This window comes from Plectropomus leopardus, chromosome 14, assembly GCF_026936395.1.
Source record: "Plectropomus leopardus strain MGB_pleo_1.0 chromosome 14, ASM2693639v1, whole genome shotgun sequence".
NCBI lineage: Eukaryota > Metazoa > Chordata > Actinopteri > Perciformes > Serranidae > Plectropomus > Plectropomus leopardus.
Genome location: NC_142189.1, coordinates 13,129,597 through 13,150,305, shown reverse-complemented (window position 1 = coordinate 13,150,305; position 20,709 = coordinate 13,129,597). Strand labels below are relative to the sequence as shown.

Below are 20,709 nucleotides of genomic sequence, written 5' to 3'. Positions count from 1 at the left end.
GGTTGGTGCTTGAGGTGCCGCTATGTGTTCAGACAGAGGAAGAGCAAAATGCCAGCGAAGAAACATTCAATGCACTGCCATAACCTTTGATATTAAACCCAGGCCAAAGTAATTTCACCCTGTTACCTTTTGACATAATATTGCATGTTATAGTCTGAATTTTGAGACAAATTAATTGAAGAATGCTTTGGTTTGTTTAGGATTTCTCTAAAACAAGTGAATCAAAGCGGAAAATGCAAATGGAAAACCAAGAGAGCATGACTATAGCATGACTTTTAATCATTTCAAAATTTTCCATATGCGGACACAGCATGCTGCATGGTGACCACATCAATAATGTCCAAGCAGCTCATTAGAATTATGGAAACTTATTGATTTTATGCTAATTAAATCTATTAATGCAGCTGCAAAAAAATATCTTTTTATTTGCCATATGGTGAGTCCAGCAGTGTGCTTCTGTCAATGAATATATATGCATGAAATTCAGTAAAACTGTTCGGAGTGGGGGACACACTCACACTGTGTACTAAAATGGGAATGTTTGGTCTGCAGTAGTGGCTTCCCCCTCTTTGTTCAGACAAATCTGAAATGTGGGGTTTAGAGCTTCTAATACAGTCAAACAGCTGCTGACACCAGCTGTATAGCACAAGTGGTGTCTCCATTTGGTAGTTACTGTAAGTCTACATGTGTCCTGCCAATCTAAAACTTTGTTGATTTAGGAGATCCTTCAAGAAAAATAGACACTAAATTAATATAATAACTTAATATTTAGAATACCCCCAAAAAAGCTGGATATTCAGATAGAGTAGTTATTATCAACATTATATTGATAATAGATAGAATTGTGTCATACTGGCCTTCCACAGACACAGTGGTGATTTTCAGTTATATTATTATGATTTATCTGTGAGAAAAAGATCAAAAGGAAGCCTGTCATTGTCTGTTTGTCTGTCCTCACCGCTGTCCTCTCATGGGCAGCAGGCACAGATGTCCATGCGGGAGATCCCTCTCCCTGTCATGCCATTCATGGAGTGTCTGTTGTCAATAGGGCAACAGGCTACCAAATATGGACATGTGTCAGGGTATAAATTGGTCTGACGTGACACATCGGCACCCCCTGGTTTACACACTCAAGATCCAGCGCCTGGTGCTGATCTGGTGAGTAACCTGCACGGCTGACCAAAGGACTAATAAAGGGCAAACCAGTGGATTTATCAAAAGAGGATCGATGCAGGATTTTAACATGAATGGCAGTGATTTTTATCTTTGCCTAACTAAATGTCATCATCTAACGGAAATGGATCATCTCGCAGCAATGGCATGTGGCTCATCAGCTTCTTTTGTGGACAGTAGTTGTTGTGAAATACTGACAAATTAACCTTTACATCTCCAGTGGGCAAAAAGGGAAAAAAAACTAACACAATAACATGCAGTTAAATAGCAGGCTATATAATATAGGCATCCACTGTAAAATCTGGAGCTGATCTTACTTAAAATAGTCTTGGAAACCAGTGGCTTTGAAAAAGTAAAGTAAATATAACCATTAATCTTAACTTATGTTTACTTTTTATCTAATTGTTAAGTTTACTTAAAATCTAACTGCATGTACTTATTTTTGTGAAGTTGTTGCAACTTTAAAATGATAAGTGAAATTACCTTGTTCTTTTTAAGTATTAGCAACTTCAGTAAACAAAGTTAATCTGATTTATCTTCATCATGACAAAGAGGATTTTGCTAGTGATGAAGTTAAGAGATCTATGAGTTCTGTTTTGTTTACACGTTTAAGAAAATGCGAACAGTTGAGGAGTTTGCAACCATGCTAATATAAATATATAGCACAATGAACTGTTAACTGAAGTTGCTTAAACTTAAAAAGATTGATTTATTTAAACGTGTATTTTTTAAGTTGCAACAACTTCACAAAACCAAGTACATAGAACTGTTTTTAAGTAAGCTTAACAATTAGATATGAAGTAAACAGAAATTAAAACTAATAGTTAAAGTCACTTACATTTTTCAGGGCAAACGGTTTCCTAGATTTTTTTTAAAGTAATTAGCCAATTTTACAGTGCAGCAAGGTACAAATAACAATCATTCCCTTCATTGTTTATCCACAAAAAAAAAAAGATGACTGTCTGTGTGTTGTTTGTGGTGCCTGTCTGTGAACAGAAGGCTTTAATCACCCAATTCAAACAAACAGAGAGGATTTCATTACTGGATCTAACGGTGTCACTGCGTGCATGTGCGTGTGCCCGTGTGCGTTGTAGAGCTGACACCATGTGCGACGACGAAGAGACTACCGCCCTGGTGTGTGATAACGGCTCCGGCCTGGTGAAGGCTGGGTTTGCCGGTGATGACGCACCTCGCGCCGTCTTCCCTTCCATCGTTGGTCGCCCACGTCACCAGGTAAGGTGACCTATTCATAAACTATCACTTTAAGTTGTAAGTGTCACATAAAAACAATCTATGGTTTTGGAAGGAAAGATCCACCGTGCGTTATTGCGCGCCAAAACTACGAATTTATACTTTAATTGAAAACTGAGGAAAACAGACGACTCCTGTTTTCCTGAAAACAAAATTCTGCATATTAATGATGCTGTGTAAAGATGATTTTTTCTCCGGTTTATCACTAAATCCCCGATCTTTGCTGTTATCAGGGCGTCATGGTTGGTATGGGCCAGAAGGATTCCTACGTAGGCGACGAGGCCCAGAGCAAAAGAGGCATCCTGACGCTCAAGTACCCCATCGAGCACGGCATCATCACCAACTGGGACGACATGGAGAAGATTTGGCATCACACCTTCTACAACGAGCTGCGTGTGGCCCCCGAGGAGCACCCCACCCTGCTGACAGAGGCCCCTCTCAACCCAAAGGCCAACAGAGAGAAGATGACTCAAATCATGTTCGAGACTTTCAATGTCCCCGCAATGTACGTGGCAATCCAGGCCGTACTGTCCCTGTATGCCTCTGGGCGTACCACAGGTATGACGGATTCCTCAGGCGTGTAAGATTTTGTTCAGTGGGTTAATACATCAATTAAATGTTGTATTTACCTTCAGGCATTGTCCTGGATTCTGGTGACGGTGTGACCCATAACGTGCCCATCTATGAGGGTTATGCACTTCCACACGCCATAATGCGTCTGGATTTGGCCGGTCGTGATCTCACAGATTACCTCATGAAGATCCTGACTGAACGTGGATACTCTTTTGTCACAACCGGTGAGTGCATATTACTTATTTATATTTCTGTCGAACTTGGGTTGGCTACACCATGTATTTCCAAGTTATTGTTACTTTAACTATGTAAAAACTGGAAACAATGTACTTTGTTTTGGGGGAAGTTAACATTTTATTCTAACAAATAGTTTAAACGGGGTGATTATAATTATCTCTCGACATTTTGCGATGATGGACATTTGATCGACATAAAACAACTCTGATCCCCTCCAGCTGAGCGTGAGATCGTGCGTGACATCAAAGAGAAGTTGTGCTACGTTGCTCTGGACTTTGAAAATGAGATGGCCACCGCCGCCTCCTCCTCCTCCCTGGAAAAGAGCTACGAGTTGCCCGACGGTCAGGTCATCACCATCGGCAACGAGCGTTTCCGCTGCCCGGAGACCCTCTTCCAGCCCTCATTCATTGGTGCGTAAAAGCACGTGCAGACACCGTAAACTTCATTATACTAGTGACACTGTCCCATGAAATCCAGATTTAAATGTTTCGTACAGTGACTTGACTCCAATATAGTCATTTAAGTATTAGAATTAGAAATCATTAAATTGACGATCTTCATTAGAAACAAATTAAATTACAACTCCACGTGTTTTTGAGCGCAAATAAACTTTTATTCTAAACCTAAGTAAATGGTTTTATCAGAAAAACCTGGATGATGTAAAATTTTGAAACAAGCCGAAAGTAAACTCATTCTGCACAGTCTGCACAGAGTTTTAAGCGAACGTAAATATCTTATTAAGTCAGAATAAACATGGATGCAACGGTGGCTTTCCGAAAATAGACGTGCTTATTGCTCATATATTAGTGGTTGGCTGCAAAGATATGATCACCAAGTGGAGGTCACAGTTTATCCACCTTCGGCTTTATCACTTCGTGGCCGATAAATAGACACGAGTTTATCTAAATCAGGGGCTTATTGTTCACATTTGCGCCACAGAGCGCGCAGCTGTTGGCGGAGCTGTCCGTTTCAGCACCTGTTAGGACAGCTGACGGCGATGTCAGACGTGTTCTCTGCAGCAGGGGGTAAAACCCACTAACTTTTTTTTCCGCTGTGTTTGCACAGGCATGGAATCTGCTGGCATTCACGAAACCACTTACAACAGCATCATGAAGTGTGACATTGACATCCGGAAGGACCTGTACGCCAACAACGTGATGTCCGGCGGCACCACCATGTACCCTGGTATCGCTGACCGCATGCAGAAGGAGATCACCGCTCTGGCCCCCAGCACCATGAAAATCAAGGTAACTCTGACTGCTGTTTAGTGCATAGAACTATGACATATCCACGAGCAGAGTCTGATTTACAACTTTCTGTGTTAAGATCATCGCCCCTCCTGAGAGGAAGTACTCCGTGTGGATCGGCGGCTCCATCCTCGCCTCTCTGTCCACCTTCCAGCAGATGTGGATCAGCAAGCAGGAGTATGATGAGGCTGGACCCTCCATCGTACACAGGAAGTGCTTCTAAGCGCCAGACTGTCCCCGCCCCCTCTCTCTGTGCCAGCAACCCAATTTATGGCTCAAAGCAAGAATTCGTGTCTTGCCGTCAAATTATTTGTTTACACTCCAAGTGCAATTTATATGTGGATATGTACAGGTTTATAAATAAAAGAGAACCGCAACTTGCAGTACATGAATCTTTCTTTTCTTTATAGTTAAAATCTAAAGCATACGGGTGTTTTTTTTTAGGTTTAGGATCTATAAAAAACTCTGTCTCTCGAAAGCAGAAAGCCTCTGTCCTTCCGTCACGTGATGGATGAGTAAAGGTTACTAAAGATTTGAATTAGAAAAGATTACAGGGAGCGGAGAGGATAAGCCACCTCATAAGAAATTAACCGTACCAAGTTTCATTGAGTGCAAACACCGCTGTCACGTGATCGGTAATCCCCAGTTTCCCAGGTTGGACAAAGCTCACCCTGCTTACCTGTAAAGACACATTTAGATGATGCTATTAATAAACTTGCATAAATAATAATCTGATGCACTATTTAGAAATAGTAGGTTATATGCAGTGTAATTCCACAGTGAAGCATTTATATAATAATAATAATAATAATTATTATTATTATTTATATATATTTCATCGACATGAATAGGACCAAACCACATAATAGTCTAATATTAGTGTACACACAATACAGCGGTCTAAATTGATCAAATCTCAGAGTTATATACAGGGCGGGGTCACATTTTGCTTCTATTTTTAAACCTCCACACAGACACAGAGAGAGAAAGACACACGTACACACACACACACACACACACACACACACACACAGAGAGAGAGAGAGAGAGAGAGAGAGAGAGAGAGAGAGAGAAAGAGAAAGAGAGAGGGAGAGAGACAGGCAGGCAGGCTGCCTTGTAAAGCGATTAGCAACTCGGATGGTACTTTCACTCTGTCACTGTATCCAGAGCATCATCTTTGCCTGAGGTGAAAACAACAGCTTTACCAGCCGGGCCAGCAGCCTGCGACATGGGGAGGGAAACCTCCAGGCATGCGAGGCTGTCCACTCCAAAACAGGAAGATTGGGTCCATTTGTAAAGCAGTAAAGGCTTTGTGTAAAGGCACAATAGGTTTGGTTAAAAAATGAAACATAGCGCATATGACTACAGGTCTTTGTAAACTACCTGCATATATTAAAAACATACAGAAGTCACCTTGACCTTTGCGTCCAAAGCACGGCGCATCCACAAGCTAAGAAGAATGGCTATTGTTATGGTGCACATGTGGCTCTGTTGCTCACTGAGTTGATAACAATACAGCCAGGGTTACAGGTTTGATTCTCACCCATGTTAAAATGCATTAATTCAATGCACTCAAGGTTATAACACTCTGGACACCATCGTCCTAGCCAGTGTCCACTGAACGACGCACGCTATGTACAAAACTGAAATATTGAAAATCAGAAGCCCTGGTACTCCTGGCTGCGCTCCACCGACCTGTCTGCGCGTACGTGACGCATGGGAGGGGGAGACTACTTAAAGGCGGATTAACGCTGGCAAGACATTAAATCCAACCTCCCTCCATCCAGACGCAGCGCGCAGCCCATCAACCTGATCTGAAGATCGAAAATAGGGGGGCTTATAGTAATCAGCCCTTCAGACTCCCATGACAAGGAAAAGTGTGGCAACGTCGTGGGAGCGCTCGGCACACACAGCAGGACGCTCGCTGGCGCTGCGCGCTCAGCTCATAACCAACCAGATAGCGCGCAGAGAGAAGGAGAGAAGCGGGACGGCGGCAGCATCCCGTGACGGATGCATTTCTTAGCTAAAATCGGACGTTTTGGAGACTGAAAACAACCACAGAGAGAGAGAAAGAAGGAGGACTGGAAATAACGCGCTTTTTTTGGGAGGGATTTGAACAGAGTGCCGTTGTGCTCTAGTCTTCTCCGGATGCTCAGAAATGGGGGAATGGACTATACTAGAGAGGCTCCTGGAGGCTGCTGTCCAGCAGCACTCTACTATGATAGGAAGGTAAGATGATCAACAAAAACCAAGAAAAACAGAAGAATCGCAGCAGCCTCCAGGATCGTCTTTAGCATGGTTCCCAGTCCCCCGTTTCTGTGTTGTGCCTCAAGGATCGTCTGTAGCATGGTGCCCAGTCTTCGTGTCTGTGTTGTGGATTTTTCTGTCTTGTTTCACAGATTTTCCTTTTTTTAGTCTCCCTCCCTTCTAAACGAGACAGCTAAGTAAATCAGTTGTCATTTCAGGACCTGGGATGGTGCTGCAAACAGCCTCAAGTGAAAACAAAAATCCATGTGTCATTTCATGTTTTCATTAATCCACGTATCCGTTTGATGTTTGGTGGTGAGTTGGAGTGGTGGTTGTGCACTCATGGGTGGCAGAAAGAGATCGGCGTTATCACCTCTTTCCATTAACAAAGCTCACACAGGTAGAGTCAAAGAAAGCAATGCCGATTGCTTAAATGTCATCTCATTTCAGCCATTACAATCAGAAAACACACAGAAAACACACTAAATCAACACATATCCTCCAGAGCGTCCTGTTTCAGCACTGGACAGCTCCTCAAATCCAACACACCCGAATTGGACTGTGAGCGCTTCAGCCACCGAGGCTGCGCACAACTCAACCACATTTGTATCAGTTTAACACACTTATTTTCACATTGTTTGTTTGTTTGCTTGCTTTTTAGGATCCTACTAACAGTGGTGGTCATCTTCCGGATTCTAATCGTAGCAATAGTTGGAGAGACTGTCTATGATGACGAGCAGACCATGTTTGTTTGTAACACCTTACAACCGGGCTGCAACCAGGCATGCTACGACAAGGCATTTCCCATTTCACACATTAGATATTGGGTTTTTCAGATCATCATGGTGTGCACCCCGAGTCTTTGTTTTATCACGTACTCGGTGCATCAGTCGGCCAAGCAGAAGGAGCGGCGGTACTCAACAGTCTATCTGACACTAGATAAGGATCAAGATTCACTGAAGCGAGACGAGAGCAAAAAGATAAAGAACACGGTTGTAAATGGAGTACTTCAGAACACGGAGAACTCCACCAAAGAAGCCGAACCGGACTGTTTAGAAGTCAAAGAGATCCCTAATTCGGCCATGAGAACTACAAAGTCCAAAATGAGGCGACAAGAGGGCATCTCCAGGTTTTACATCATCCAGGTGGTTTTCCGAAACGCGCTGGAAATAGGCTTTTTGGTGGGTCAGTATTTCTTATATGGATTCAACGTCCCGTCGGTGTACGAATGTGACCGCTACCCCTGCATAAAAGATGTCGAGTGCTACGTCTCCAGACCTACGGAGAAGACAGTGTTCCTGGTGTTCATGTTCGCCGTCAGTGGGTTTTGTGTGGTGTTGAACCTGGCAGAACTCAATCACTTGGGGTGGAGGAAAATCAAAACGGCTGTGCGAGGTGTGCAGGCTCGGCGGAAGTCAATTTATGAGATCAGAAACAAGGACTTGCCGAGGATGAGTGTGCCCAATTTTGGGCGCACTCAGTCAAGTGACTCTGCTTATGTGTAAGGAAGGAAAAAAAAAAACATGTAAAAAAAATAATTATGGACATGATGGACAGCTCCGCACGCCTAATTCGTGTCATGACTTTAAGAGTGGGCAGATTTTTTTGATTTGTTGGTCTTTTAAGGACTCCATGGCAAGCGTGGGTTACACGTTTGTTTACTTATTTATTATTGCACTGATGCAACTTTTTAGTAAAGTTTATACTCTGTAAGATGCTAAATGGAGACCATGATGAAGTGTTCACATATTTACTCTTTGTGGGCGTGTTCTGCTGTACTTGAAGAGAGTAAATGCAAAAATTGCACTAAGAGGTGAACACTTGAGGGCCTGACCTTATCCAAAATGTGCTACTGACCTGATGGTGTTTTTAGGATATTTTTTTCCACCCGTTTTCTGGCATCAACCTTATTAAATGGCACCATACACAGTAGTTAAAGGACAAATCTATCATTCAGATTTATATATGCATAGATATATAAATCCTTACTATGGTTCGATCTAGTTGAAATACATCATACATGTTTTTATGTTGCCTGTGTTGCACCACTGACCTTAACATATGTAACCATTCCATTGCTTTATAGCTGACTTGCAAAACAGTATCTGGTGAATTTGCTGCAAACGCTAACGTCTGTGACTTCCTTAATTTATGACACACCAAAGCGCCCACTGCTTTTATTTGTGAAGTGTTTCTTTTCTTGCTTTTGTGTAATCAAGTGCCATACTTGTATATAAACATGATATATATGTATACATATAAATATATAAATATATAATAATCATCATGAAAGCTGATTCCCTGCTTGGATTATGCTAAATGCCGCCCAATTTTTTTATTTGCTTTAAATGTATTTGTTGTGATTTAAAAAATGAAGATGAAAAAAAAAATAATATAACAGTTTTCTCTGTTTTATTTTGCAAATGACTGGAAAAAAATGAAGTGCTAGTCTTTTTATATACAAGAAGTAAATGTGTCTCCCTAATCAAAAGCTGATCAAAACTGAAAAATAGCACAAATTGACATTTTTATCAAAGAAAGGGCAATAAAAATCTGCTCTGGTGCTACAGTTTTTTCATAAGGTGGTTTCAATGTAACCAAAACTGACCAGAAAAAATCAAACATCTTTTTTTCTGTGGAAAATAAAAGTGGGATTCATGTACACCAGCAATGTGTGAGGTGCAGTACTTTGTGTCTGCTGCTCGAGCTTCCGTTAACTGACCTAACACACAGATATAGATATCCAGTGGAAGTTTTGCCTTGGTGCAGTGAAGATCCAAGCCACACCCACTCTGTCCAGAAAAAAAAAACACTGCAGGACACACCTTGTACAGGATCTCATCACTCTGCAATGTGTTGCAATACTGATGCTGCTTCTATGAGGCACATCAATGCTCCATAACGGAGGGGTCTGAGGGAACTTTTAGTCTATATGCATCAAATTCAACACTGCTCTGAGCCCTTACGACGAGCTATACATTCACATTCTCACTATGAACTTAGTTTGTGACTTTCCTTGTACTCTGCAGGAATGACAAAAAGCTGATCATGATTCGGAATACGGAGGGAGCTGCCCTTTTCTGCGGCTCCCTTCTTCTCTCATTCTCCTTCTCTCATCAAGGATGTAAGGACGTAGCCTGAAGTGAAGGGAAGGGAAGGTCGTGTACACCTCATGAAGGTCAAAATGAAAACAAAAGATGGGGAGAGGAGGGGAAAAAATGAAAAAGTGCAAAGATTATGCCCACACAAGGGAGAGAGAATGAAATAAAGACACAGAGAGATAAAATGAGACGTATGCAGCTGACCGTTGCAGGTGATCTGGGTAGGGCTGGTCTCTTCATGATTCTCCTGCCAGGATGACTTTGCAAAGCTGGGAGAGATCGAAGAGCAGCGGAACCAGCAACATCCATCTCCAACTCAGTGGGGAACCAAGATTTCTCCTTAAGTCCTGAGACTGAAAAAAGAAAAACAGAAGAAAGAAGAGCCGTTTGTCAACTTCGCTCTGATGCAATGCAGTGCACGCCTGTGTGCATCTTTGTCTCCCTTTCTTTTTTCTCCTGCTCGTGTATCTTTTTTAGGTATACAGATACTCTTCAAATGCCCTATTAAAAAAAGCTTTTTTACTTAACAGCATTGCAGAATTACAGCAAAATCATAAATCAACCTTGAGAAATGAAAAAAAGTAAATATAACAAAACTGTACTGTATAATTACAGTGCAATGTTTAAATGCAATTGCCATATTTTTTTTGCTTTAGTAGTTTTCCTGCAACACTCAACCTGGTGTCAAACTCCAGCAAAGTGGCAAAATTATTGGGGTATGTCCCAATGCAATTATGCATGCTGTCATGCATTTACATCATGTGATGGTATTAGGACTCAGCAGAGATTACACTGTACCTGTGTGTCTGCATTTTTTTGTTGTCATGAAAGCCAGGTTACAGGCCGCATAGAGGCTGGGAGAGGGTATGTGAAATGTGTACGACGATTCACAATGCAAACTCACTATATGTAGACATCAAGTAATCTCAAGGCTCTATGCATTTATCTACTGGCCTTACCCATCCTGACAACTGCAGCAGAACACATCAAGGCTGCACGCAAGCTATTTTAAGACTACAAGGCAAAACACTGCAGGAACACCTCCAATTTCGTGTGATTGCAGGTGCTGAGGGTGAAGGCAGAGATTGTTACAGGCGTATTTCCCCCCTTAATGTGAGTCATCGATGAAGAGACACCCTAATATTAAAGGAGAGGTCTTCTCCCTGTGGTGTGTGGCAGCGGAAGGGACTTAGAGCATAAACACACAGCTTTTTTATGAGCTATGTGGGACACCTCATCAACTGTGTCTACCTTCATTCAGGATGACGAAAGATTAATATTAAAGATCATAATCTTTGCACACTCATTTGTAGGGGTGTGTGGAGTGCAGGTGTCGTTTGAAAGATTATCTTTAATTTAATTCTCCACTTTCACAAAAAATGTGCATATACTCATAAAAATGCACATAATTAAACACAAGGCAGAACATAACATAACATAAATATTCAGTGTTTACATGTGGGCATCAAGAAGAAAGGTCTAAAGTTTGAGTTTAATGTAATATAATATTCTTAGGTCAGCAGGCAGGCTGTTCCAGTGTAAAAACACAACCATATATGAGTTCATTTCTCTGTTTATTGCTGCAGTATAAAAAGTTGAATTCATTAGTATCATCTAAGGAACATATATTATAAGTTAAATCTGACTGCTGCAGGTTCAAAGTATCCAAAGTGGCTAAAATTGCAACATTTAGTTTGTGTGTTGCACTGCAGCTGTTTCTACGCATTTATTTTTTATTTTTTACATAACATTCAGACTCAAAGATTTTGTTCTTGGGTACCTGATCTAATAGGAATTTCATTGTTTGGCACAGAACTGTAAAATGTTCATGCTGCAGGGGAGGATAATGAAATCGATATATTTTAAAAAAGCCCTTTCACTGCAATTGTGTTTGTGTTCTAACTTCAGTAAATTTGTGGATTAAACTATTTGTCATAACTTCTCATAACATATTATTATGTGTGTTTATGTTAATTAGTTGCTAACAAACAACAAGAAGAAAATTTTGTATTAAACGCTGCATAACATAGCAAGTATGGCATCATATATTGAACTACATACAGGGGCGTAGTAATAAATTCTGAGCCCTATGCACAGTCTCAATGGGCCCCCGGCCTTTCCTCTTATCAAAGTCAGCTTTCTTTCTTGCTGTCTTTCTTTCTCTCTGTCTTTCGTACCCTAGTGCAGGGGTGAATTCAACCATTTTGTGCCTTGAGGTGTGAGAGGGGCTTCAGAGAGCTTCCACTAATTTTTATACAAATGTTAGTCTTTTTACCAATTAATTCAGCCAAATTTAATTCAGTTATGGCACAATTTACTTTGAAAAAATAATTGCAAACAAAACCAAACTCTTTATTCCAGGCTTTCTAATCAGCAATCAGTCCCCCCCTCCCCTCCCCTGCCCCTGACTGCAAGTTAGCTTCAGGCCTGAGTCTGTTCTAAAGAGCCAGAGGAGACTGGAGGACTAGTTTGGGATTTGATAAGCAGATCTGTGTTCTTTCTTGGTTGTTTTCTCATGAGACAAACAGAAAAAAACATATATTTAGTGGTTTGGATTTACTAATGTGATATAGTCCTGACTAGAGTGAGTTTTTATTTGAGGGACAAGGCCGAACTGGTGCGGGTGAGTGATGGAGCTGGACTGCTGACACCTTTATTAACAAGCATGGCAGCCACCTTACATCATACTGACAACTCCCCCTGGAATAAGGTGTTGGACGAGAGCAGCTGAACTGATTCCAAAATACAATCAAATCAATCATAAGGGAACTCAGAATAATTTAAATTCTTCAAAATATTTAGGGTCTGTCTGACATTTGTCATTTTTTAAAACTAATTATGCGTAACTTCATTTTAAATTAATTTATATTTAATTAAAACTACCCAACTAAATGTTACTATTATTCTGAAGACAGGAAATCCCCACTCCTGATTTTCCTGCAGCAGCCCCCGCTCTCTGCTGGCTTTTAGAAAATGTGACAGATTGAACCAGAACTTCCACCTGAGAATCAATCCAGCAATCCCTTTGCCCCCCAAACAAGCATGTCCACCCAATTTCTCTCCTTTCACCAATCTGAAAAGAGAAGGCTGGCTCTGGGGGAGCGCTGCTTTAATTCTGCCTTTTGCGCAGATTACTGCATGAAAAGGGGAGAGCAAACAGAAGAAAAACACTGAATGTGGGTCTTTTTGATCCACTCAGCCAGAAGCAATGAAATTAGCCTGGTTACTGCAGCACATATGCACGGCATAGCATGGCATAGGCAGATATGGCAGACATTGAAACAAAACACACTTGATGTTTGCATCCATGGGGGAGGAAGCCGTAACGCATTTTGCACAGTGTGACCAAGTTTCTAACTTTCAGTCTGCCAGGGGAGCAAAAGCATCCTCTCTGTTCTGGCTGTAAAGTAGTTTCCTCTGTCTCCAGCTGCAGCAGTTTTCTCTCCCTCCTCACCGCCGCTGCTTTATAGCAGATCAGGGAAGCAGAGCACCAAACTTTCGTTCTGTGATCTGTACTTTGGGTGTTTTTGTTTTTAAACTTCCCAACTTTAATGAAATCTTTTCAGTACAAGGACAAAAAGGACAGAGAACATTTGACAGAGGGATTTGGCTGGCTGGTCTGGTTGATGGTTGCAGCCGTATTGGCTCATAGAGAAGGATTTGGTTGAAAATAAGCACTGGCACTGACAAAATATACCTGACAGACCTGACAGCAGATTAATTTCCCATCCATTTTTTAATGTGACCCCCAGGATTAAGAACATTAGGGGATTATACACAGATTTGTTCGCAGTGGGACAGCCAGCACCTGGGCGAGGACACAACGCACCCAAAGCCAAAAAACTGACATATTCATCCTCTTTTAACCAGGTAGGTCAGGTTGGGTTAGAGTTAGCAGTGGTGGAAAGTAACTAAGTACAATTTCTGAAGTACTGTACTTAAATGTAGTTTTGAGGTAACTGTACTCTACTTGAGTATTTTCATTTTGTGTACTTACACCACTACATTTCAGAGGGAAATATTGTACCTTATACTTCACTACGTTTATCTTACAGCTTTATTTACTAGTTACTTTACAAATGACAATTTTTGTATGAAAAAACACAAGAAGAGCTTATAAAATATTATGTTTATTATACATTAATCTACCCAAAGGTTTACACAAAAAAGTTAAATTTTTGGGGGGTGTTTTTTGTTTGTTTTTTATTGTCCTGCATTTAGCACTTTTACTTTTATACTTGAAGTACATTTCACTGATTATACTTACTTACTTTTACATAAATAACATTTTTAATGGAGGACTTTTACTTGCATCAGAGTATTTTCACAATGCGGTATAAGTACTTTTACTTAAGTAAAAGAACTGAATACTTTCTTCACCACTGAGAATCAGTCAGGGTCAAGTTAAAACTTTTTGAGACAGAGACCAGCTGACTTTCCCTGTTTGCATTTTACTAATTGTTTTCTCTGCATTCAGCGTTTTCTGTTATTGGAAGCTACACCCTTTTGAACAGCTTTTTGCCATAATGCACCATCTTTCTCTAGTAAAGTAGTTTGTCATTAATGCAAAGCAGACAGAGCCAGGCCACTCTGCAGCAAAAAACAAACCCTAAACAATTTCCTGCTTGTGATATCTTTAATTTCCCACCAGAGGTGACAGTTCACTCTGACACCTACTGCTTGTTCTAACTTCCCATGCCCAATCGCCTTCTCTGCATTCCCTAATAGCTTGTACTACATGCAGCACATCGACCCTGATAAATGTTTAGGTTCTGCGCCATTACACAGCCAATAAAAATCAGCGGCTGGCAAGTCTTAATCAGATACGGAGCACTCGCCGGCCAATTGGACTTGGGAGCTACAGAATAGCAGCGTGCTTAAGAAGATAGAAGAGACAGTGAGACAGAAGTATAGAGATATTTATTTACTGCCCCCCACACTGAAATGCAATCACACACAGAGTAGAATGTGGCTCTGTATTACAGAGGCACACGGGAATGGAAGATAATACTCATCTTGTGAGATTTGTGGCTGCACAATAAAAGGACCACCTTTTAACATGTCGAGGAAGCTGCTGCTATAAAAAAAAATGAATGCCGGTAATGGAATTCAAACAAAGAGAAAGGGAAACAAAGAAATATTGCTACTTTGATGGCGGATTCTGTTGTTTCTTAATCCCAGGGGAAGTGTAAGATATCACAATGTGGGTTGGACTCAGTGACTCCACCACTGCTGCTCAATTTGCTCATCATCTCTACCTCACTGTGGTTTACCTTTGGACTCTGTATGAACCAGCCACAGAGCTGTCTGCTTTCTCTCAGTTGATTGTCTGCAAGTATTTTCTCCTCCGCCCTTTTCTTAACTCCTTGCCCTCCTTCTAAAGACTTCCCCTTTTCTCCAGCTCGATCCTTTCCACAATCCTCTCTCATCTCTTTCTCTCATCCTCCTTACTGTGTTTCTGTTCTCTTCCATTCTACCTTTCCTACTCCTTTACCCCCCCCACCCCCCCACCCCACTCTGATGTGATGCCACTTCGCTGTGAATCACGTGGCTGCTGTTTTACTCAGCTCCAAAGAAAGGTATGAGATCACACTTTACATTGCAGCTTTCTGTCTTTTATTGGTGCAGCACTTTTTTGAACCAAAGCTCAGGAATAAAATAGGTGGGGGATTCAAGATAAATCTGGCCACAGGTTTGCTGTTAAAGCAAAGGTGCTAAAACACACGATAATTTAGATGATTGCCTTTTTAATATTTCAACCATCTCTTCTATTTGACACTGACATGAAAATAAAACCACAGGTCAGACTATACTGGATACATCAGATGAGTTTCCTAAAGAGCTCCATTCCTACTGAAACACAATAAAGGCTCAGACATACTTTCTGCGTTCCATGTCCATGTACAGCTTTTGACTTGTACTGGTCGCAAAGACACACATGTGGTTCCATTCATATTACAAATGAGGGTCAGTCTGATGTTCCATGCATGCCCATTTCCAGTCCACATGTCATCCCAGTTGGTGGTGGTAATACACCATAACGTTGTTTGCCAAACACCATAAAAATTCAAGGAGACAAAGACGAAGCATGCACATTAGGGTAAGCAAATTTGCAAATCCTACGATAGCAAAGGAATGACCCGCCCTTGCGTCCCTATGATTGGATAGTACTTGTTGCCTTCATTGGTTGTATTGGTTAGGATTAGACACGATGAGTGGGATTGCTTAGGGTTAGAATGTCAGAGTAAGCCAATCAGAGTAATGTGGGCCATTTCTGCTCTCCTAGGGAACATAAATTTTTCTTACTACCACCTGCTGAGGTGATATTCTTGCTAAATGTGCGACTGACATGGAAAGCTAGCTTGTTAGCTAATGCTAGTTTGCTTGTAAAATCTGTGAATATATGATGTTATTGTTATATTTTCTATTACGTTCTGTTACGTTTCATGTCTCTTGACTCACTGACAGCCAGGCAGAATCACTCATGTAGGGCAGTTTATATTTCTTATAGCCAATTTTGGTTAGTTTAACATGGCAACAATCCTCCATACATACTTCTTTGATATTGGTTGAGGCAGCAACTTTGCCAGTCAGAGTGCACCGAAGTTTAACTTGGAAGTAAAAGGGAGCCAATTATTTGCCCATGTAAATTTTTTTCTAATGTATTACATAACCTTTAGAAAAGAAAATGGCCAGACGTTCAATGCCATATGGCTGTTGTTGTATGTCTTTTAAGACTAATTATATTAATGTGGGTAATGTTGTATATCTTCAAACAACTTCTCTTCAAAAGAATCATCCATGTTGTTATCTTCTTCATGCCAAACCAGCTAGAGGTGCAAACGTCACAAACTGACTGGTTTGTGGAACAAGATATTCTATTCTGTAACAAGAGCATGGACAGTCAATGTGCTTGTTATGCGTACAGTCCTGACTGTCACAAATTTTGGGCTGCAGATAGACACATGCGCCAACTCTCATGGACATGGTTGGATGATGTTATTTACGTCATGTGGAGCAAAGCTGACCCTTGCTGACATGTGGATGCAGAAAGTATGAATTGGTTTTAAGAAAACAGCTAATCACTTCTTACTTTTGTCTCTTTTCCTTTGGTTAAGAAACAACAAATCAAACACACTGTAGACTGTTAAATTTAAGGGTCACACCCCAGTTCCTCTGCTGGGTCTCCAAAAGGACCACTGTCTTTTCATCCTCTGTGATAACTTCAATTTAGCTGACAATTAAATTTTTCTAAGTAACAACAAAAAAAATTAACACAATTAAATTTTTCTCATTCACATACATTAATATGAAAATGGGGGTTATTTTACTGTAAGTCTGTATGTGGACAGTATTGTGTTCTGAAAGAGGATGTCATTTTCTCATCTTGTAGAAAAATCTGTCTTTTCCTGTATAGATCCTGACCAAAGATGGCTCCCACATTTAAAAAACAAAAAAACAAACAGGAATTACACATCTCACCTCAGAACAACCAGGCAGTAATATAACTACAAATGCATCCCATATTACAGTTCCATGTTGCCTTTCTATCTTATGCTACCTGTGCATGTGAGCTCTTGAGACAGCTGAAACATGATCCAAAAGTTTGAATCTGTCACATTCTCATCAACAAAACTCACAGAGATACCAGCATCCCATGTCTGTCTGTTTGCTCTAAAACTTAATATTGAAATCTGTGATCTTTGTGCATCATGGTGATATGATGCAGATGGTAGCAGTAACCCCAAGTCGCCTGTTGGCTATGAACCAACAACACTCCCAAAAGTGTGTCAGAATGCAGCATTTGCCCAAAATGACCTATCATAGGACACACACAAACATACACACACACACACACACACAAGTCACAAGTCTCCAAGCACACATGCTGTGCTGCTCCCTTGTCAGTGTTTCAAATAAAAACAGGGCTGTTGGGAAATTTTTTGCAGAAACGTATGCTGCCGTTGTTGTTGCTGAGGCGTTAATTAGACTGAGAAATCTCGCCTTAGACCCTCCTTCCAAGCCGTCCAGTTGCACACACACACACACCCTCCCCCACACACCAGAAAGCCAGCTCTGTGTGCCAGAAGATGTCTTAGCTGTAAGCCATTTGAAATGCGTGCATGAAATTCCAGTTGATCAGAGAGATCAATCGTAATGTGTCGTTAATTTCTTTGACGAAGCTGGTGTAAATCTGCACGTTGGACGAGCTTGTAGCATCCGGTCTTTGGCGTGCAGCAAGTGTTGATTGTGCTAATGATTCTCTGCTTTCTCATGCCAGCTCATTTTTACAGCCAAAGGTTACACCGCCATGATTTTATATCATAATTAACATGCTATATTTGGATGCTGCAAGAACAAAATGGTGTAGATGAGATTTAAATCCAAAATAAGACATAAATATTACACAATAAAAGCAAAGCTACTGTTAACAGAAACCAATAAAGGACACCTTTAAGTGTCCAATATCTGACAAAGGTGGAGCTAATGGGAATTATTTTATATGTTGCTGTGGTTAAATCTAAAATAACATACCAGATTTTTAAGTTGATTATATTTTGTATCAATACTGTGAATCTGTAAAGTAACAAATAACTAAAGCTATCCAATAGTAGAGTAGAAAGTACAAAAGTTCCATCTTAAATATAGTGGAGTAGAAGTTTAAAGTAGCATAAACTGTACTTAAGTTTAGTACTGTTCTTTGTTACGTTTCATCACTGGAAAGGCAGGTCAAAAATGATAACAGGGATGGTGGGACCGATGAGGGTCTGCAAAGTGAAGGCAGAGGAAGGTGCTGTAAGCGTAGGGTGCTGATGCGGTGGAATCCTTAAAGAAATGGCTTAATGGTATTCTGGGATCAATATACCAGCAGCAAACAGATGGGCTCTACCTGCCGAAGGTCCGTTTCTCCTGACTTCAGCTGATTTATGTTCTTACACTGCTAAAAAATTTCTCTTTAAAAGTCATGTAGTCTTAAAATCGTATTGTCTTATATTGAGGTAAAATAATTTCATTTCTGTCCAATACAGGCAGCTTCAATTGTTATGGAAAACACTGCTATCTTGAAAACTGGCAACTCTGCACAGTATTGTTCAGTATTACAAAGAATCTTAATCAAAAGATTAAGCAACTTCATGACTTGCAATATTTCCAGATATACAACAACAACAGCACTCTTGCATCTATTGTGGCAGTTACACATTACTGATAAAAATCATCATTGTACAAGTTTGCAGAGCATGTGTAAACTATTAACCTGACAGTGTGTAACATTTTTTAAATATACTATCTGACATGTATTGAGCTCTTTTTAAAAATAAACTTTACATTTCTCATAATTTAGTTATTATATTTTGAAAAAAAATCACCCACCCTTAGTTTTGATACTCACATGAGCAATTTCAAATGATCTCACTGCAACGAAATTGCTACTATAAAGACAAACATCATTGCACATGAATATAATTGGGCTCATCAAAGTGTCACTTTTCCAGTCATACACAATTTACGCAAGCCCAAGACTGTTCAGGGACCCCAGTATGCAGAAATTGAGCCCCCCCCCTCCTTCTGGGCAATATAGCATGGCATGGTTGGTACAAATGAATGCCCTAGATTATCTAGTTTCATTCGATACCAATATCTTCAGTCTAATACTCTAAAACTGAGCCTGCTCCAGCGGGTTTTAATTGGTAGTCTGCCCAGATCCTCACCTTTGCCTCATTCAGTTTCGCCTGTCATACCTGGTGCTTCTTCACACTTTTTTTTGTCCATTGCTTGTCCAATGCTCCTCTAGTCTTTTTACATTTTCTCATTCTCTGTGTACCCTGTTTTTTCTATTTTGAGCCCCTGATTTTTTGATGAGGCATTTTAACTTAGTCAGGCTGAAGTTCACTTTACATCTGTACATTAGCCCCAATAGATTTACTTATCGTGTAAATAACACATAATTTGTTATGCGTACCCTCTCAGCACCCACAGCAGGCCTGTCAGACAATAAAACATTTTTTGTTTATTTAGTACATGATAGCTATAAAAGCTTTGTGTAATTTTACCCTTTATCTGTTTAATCTTTATCTCAGGAACATTTTTCTGATCCATGCATTTCTCAAGAGGACCTGCAGTGATCAGTCACCTGTGATATCAAGAGACACTCTTTCTGTCAGCTCTATATGCATAAAGAGAAAAATCAGGTGTGTGTTCAATCTCATTTAACTGTGACCATAAAATGATGATCCATTAAGCATTAGGTGATTACATGAACAAAAGCAGACTTCATTTATCATTTATCAGTATTGATGTTCATTCTGCATCATTTATACAGGCATTAGATTATGATGAGTAATGCATTTGTCATGCATTTGCATACTTAAGATACCAGCGGATTTATCTACCTTTATGTTTGTGCTGCACGATTTCATTTGGCAGTATCTACTAGAGGAGTAACACATCTTTTGTCATGACAGCCAAACAAAAAAAAACTTTTCTTTTTCAATTTAATATTAGATTCCAGGTATCAAATCTGACTAAAATCTATTCCTAGTTGCATTGAGGTCTTTCCTCTTTCCAGCATTTCCTTGTTTTCTTTCCATGTAAAAGGAGCTTGGTGCCGTGTCTTTCCAGTGAGAGCTGCTCAGGCTCAGGCTGGTCTGGGAGCTCTCCCATGGCCTGAGGAGGCACAACTGGAGACAAGCTGGTCTCCCTCCAAACAGAGATTTGGGTTCACATGACCTGAGCGAGCAGCTGTCCCCAACAGTCCTCCCCTGCAGCACCACACACTGCACGATGGGAATGTCCTCTGTGCAGAAACTCTGCATGTGCAAACCATGATTCAAACAAAGCAGTGCCCCCTCTATGCCCTCTCCCCCTCTCTCTCTCTCTCT

At 40.6% G+C, this 20,709-nt stretch overlaps 2 protein-coding genes and 1 long non-coding RNA gene across 4 annotated transcripts in view; 2 read left to right on the top strand and 1 right to left on the bottom strand.

The window, feature by feature from the left end:
* The first annotated feature begins 1,010 nt into the window (after window positions 1-1,010).
* Window positions 1,011-4,864, top strand: LOC121953212 (actin, alpha cardiac muscle 1). Its single transcript, XM_042500164.2, has 7 exons — window positions 1,011-1,158; window positions 2,268-2,406; window positions 2,658-2,982; window positions 3,060-3,221; window positions 3,453-3,644; window positions 4,300-4,481; window positions 4,561-4,864. The coding sequence occupies exons 2-7, from the start codon at window positions 2,278-2,280 to the stop codon at window positions 4,702-4,704; spliced, it is 1,134 nt and encodes a 377-aa protein (XP_042356098.1). The 5' UTR covers window positions 1,011-1,158; window positions 2,268-2,277; the 3' UTR covers window positions 4,705-4,864.
* A 1,361-nt stretch (window positions 4,865-6,225) lies between these two features.
* Window positions 6,226-9,395, top strand: LOC121953878 (gap junction delta-2 protein). The gene is made up of 2 exons (XM_042501133.2): window positions 6,226-6,710; window positions 7,390-9,395. The coding sequence occupies exons 1-2, from the start codon at window positions 6,640-6,642 to the stop codon at window positions 8,231-8,233; spliced, it is 915 nt and encodes a 304-aa protein (XP_042357067.1). The 5' UTR covers window positions 6,226-6,639; the 3' UTR covers window positions 8,234-9,395.
* Window positions 9,396-9,539: 144 nt separating this feature from the next.
* The window catches only part of LOC148187439 (uncharacterized), a 95,233-nt gene continuing 84,063 nt past the window's right edge, over window positions 9,540-20,709 (bottom strand). Inside the window, exons 3-4 of one of the 2 annotated variants that reach the window (XR_015778734.1) lie at window positions 10,034-10,176; window positions 9,540-9,865 (exon numbers count right to left, since the gene is read on the bottom strand). This is a non-coding gene — a long non-coding RNA (uncharacterized LOC148187439). Of the gene's footprint in view, window positions 9,866-10,033; window positions 10,183-20,709 lie in introns of both variants that reach the window. The other variant, XR_015778733.1, reaches the window with a different exon arrangement.

Bases quoted from the DNA above. Each gene is read 5' to 3' on its own strand.
- LOC121953212 (XM_042500164.2), top strand. From the start codon at position 2,278: ATGTGCGACGACGAAGAGACTACCGCCCTGGTGTGTGATAACGGCTCC. The intron at 3,222-3,452 runs GTGAGTGCATAT...GATCCCCTCCAG, and splicing joins ATACTCTTTTGTCACAACCG to CTGAGCGTGAGATCGTGCGT. The intron at 4,482-4,560 runs GTAACTCTGACT...TTCTGTGTTAAG, and splicing joins CCAGCACCATGAAAATCAAG to ATCATCGCCCCTCCTGAGAG.
- LOC121953878 (XM_042501133.2), top strand. From the start codon at position 6,640: ATGGGGGAATGGACTATACTAGAGAGGCTCCTGGAGGCTGCTGTCCAG. The intron at 6,711-7,389 runs GTAAGATGATCA...CTTGCTTTTTAG, and splicing joins CACTCTACTATGATAGGAAG to GATCCTACTAACAGTGGTGG.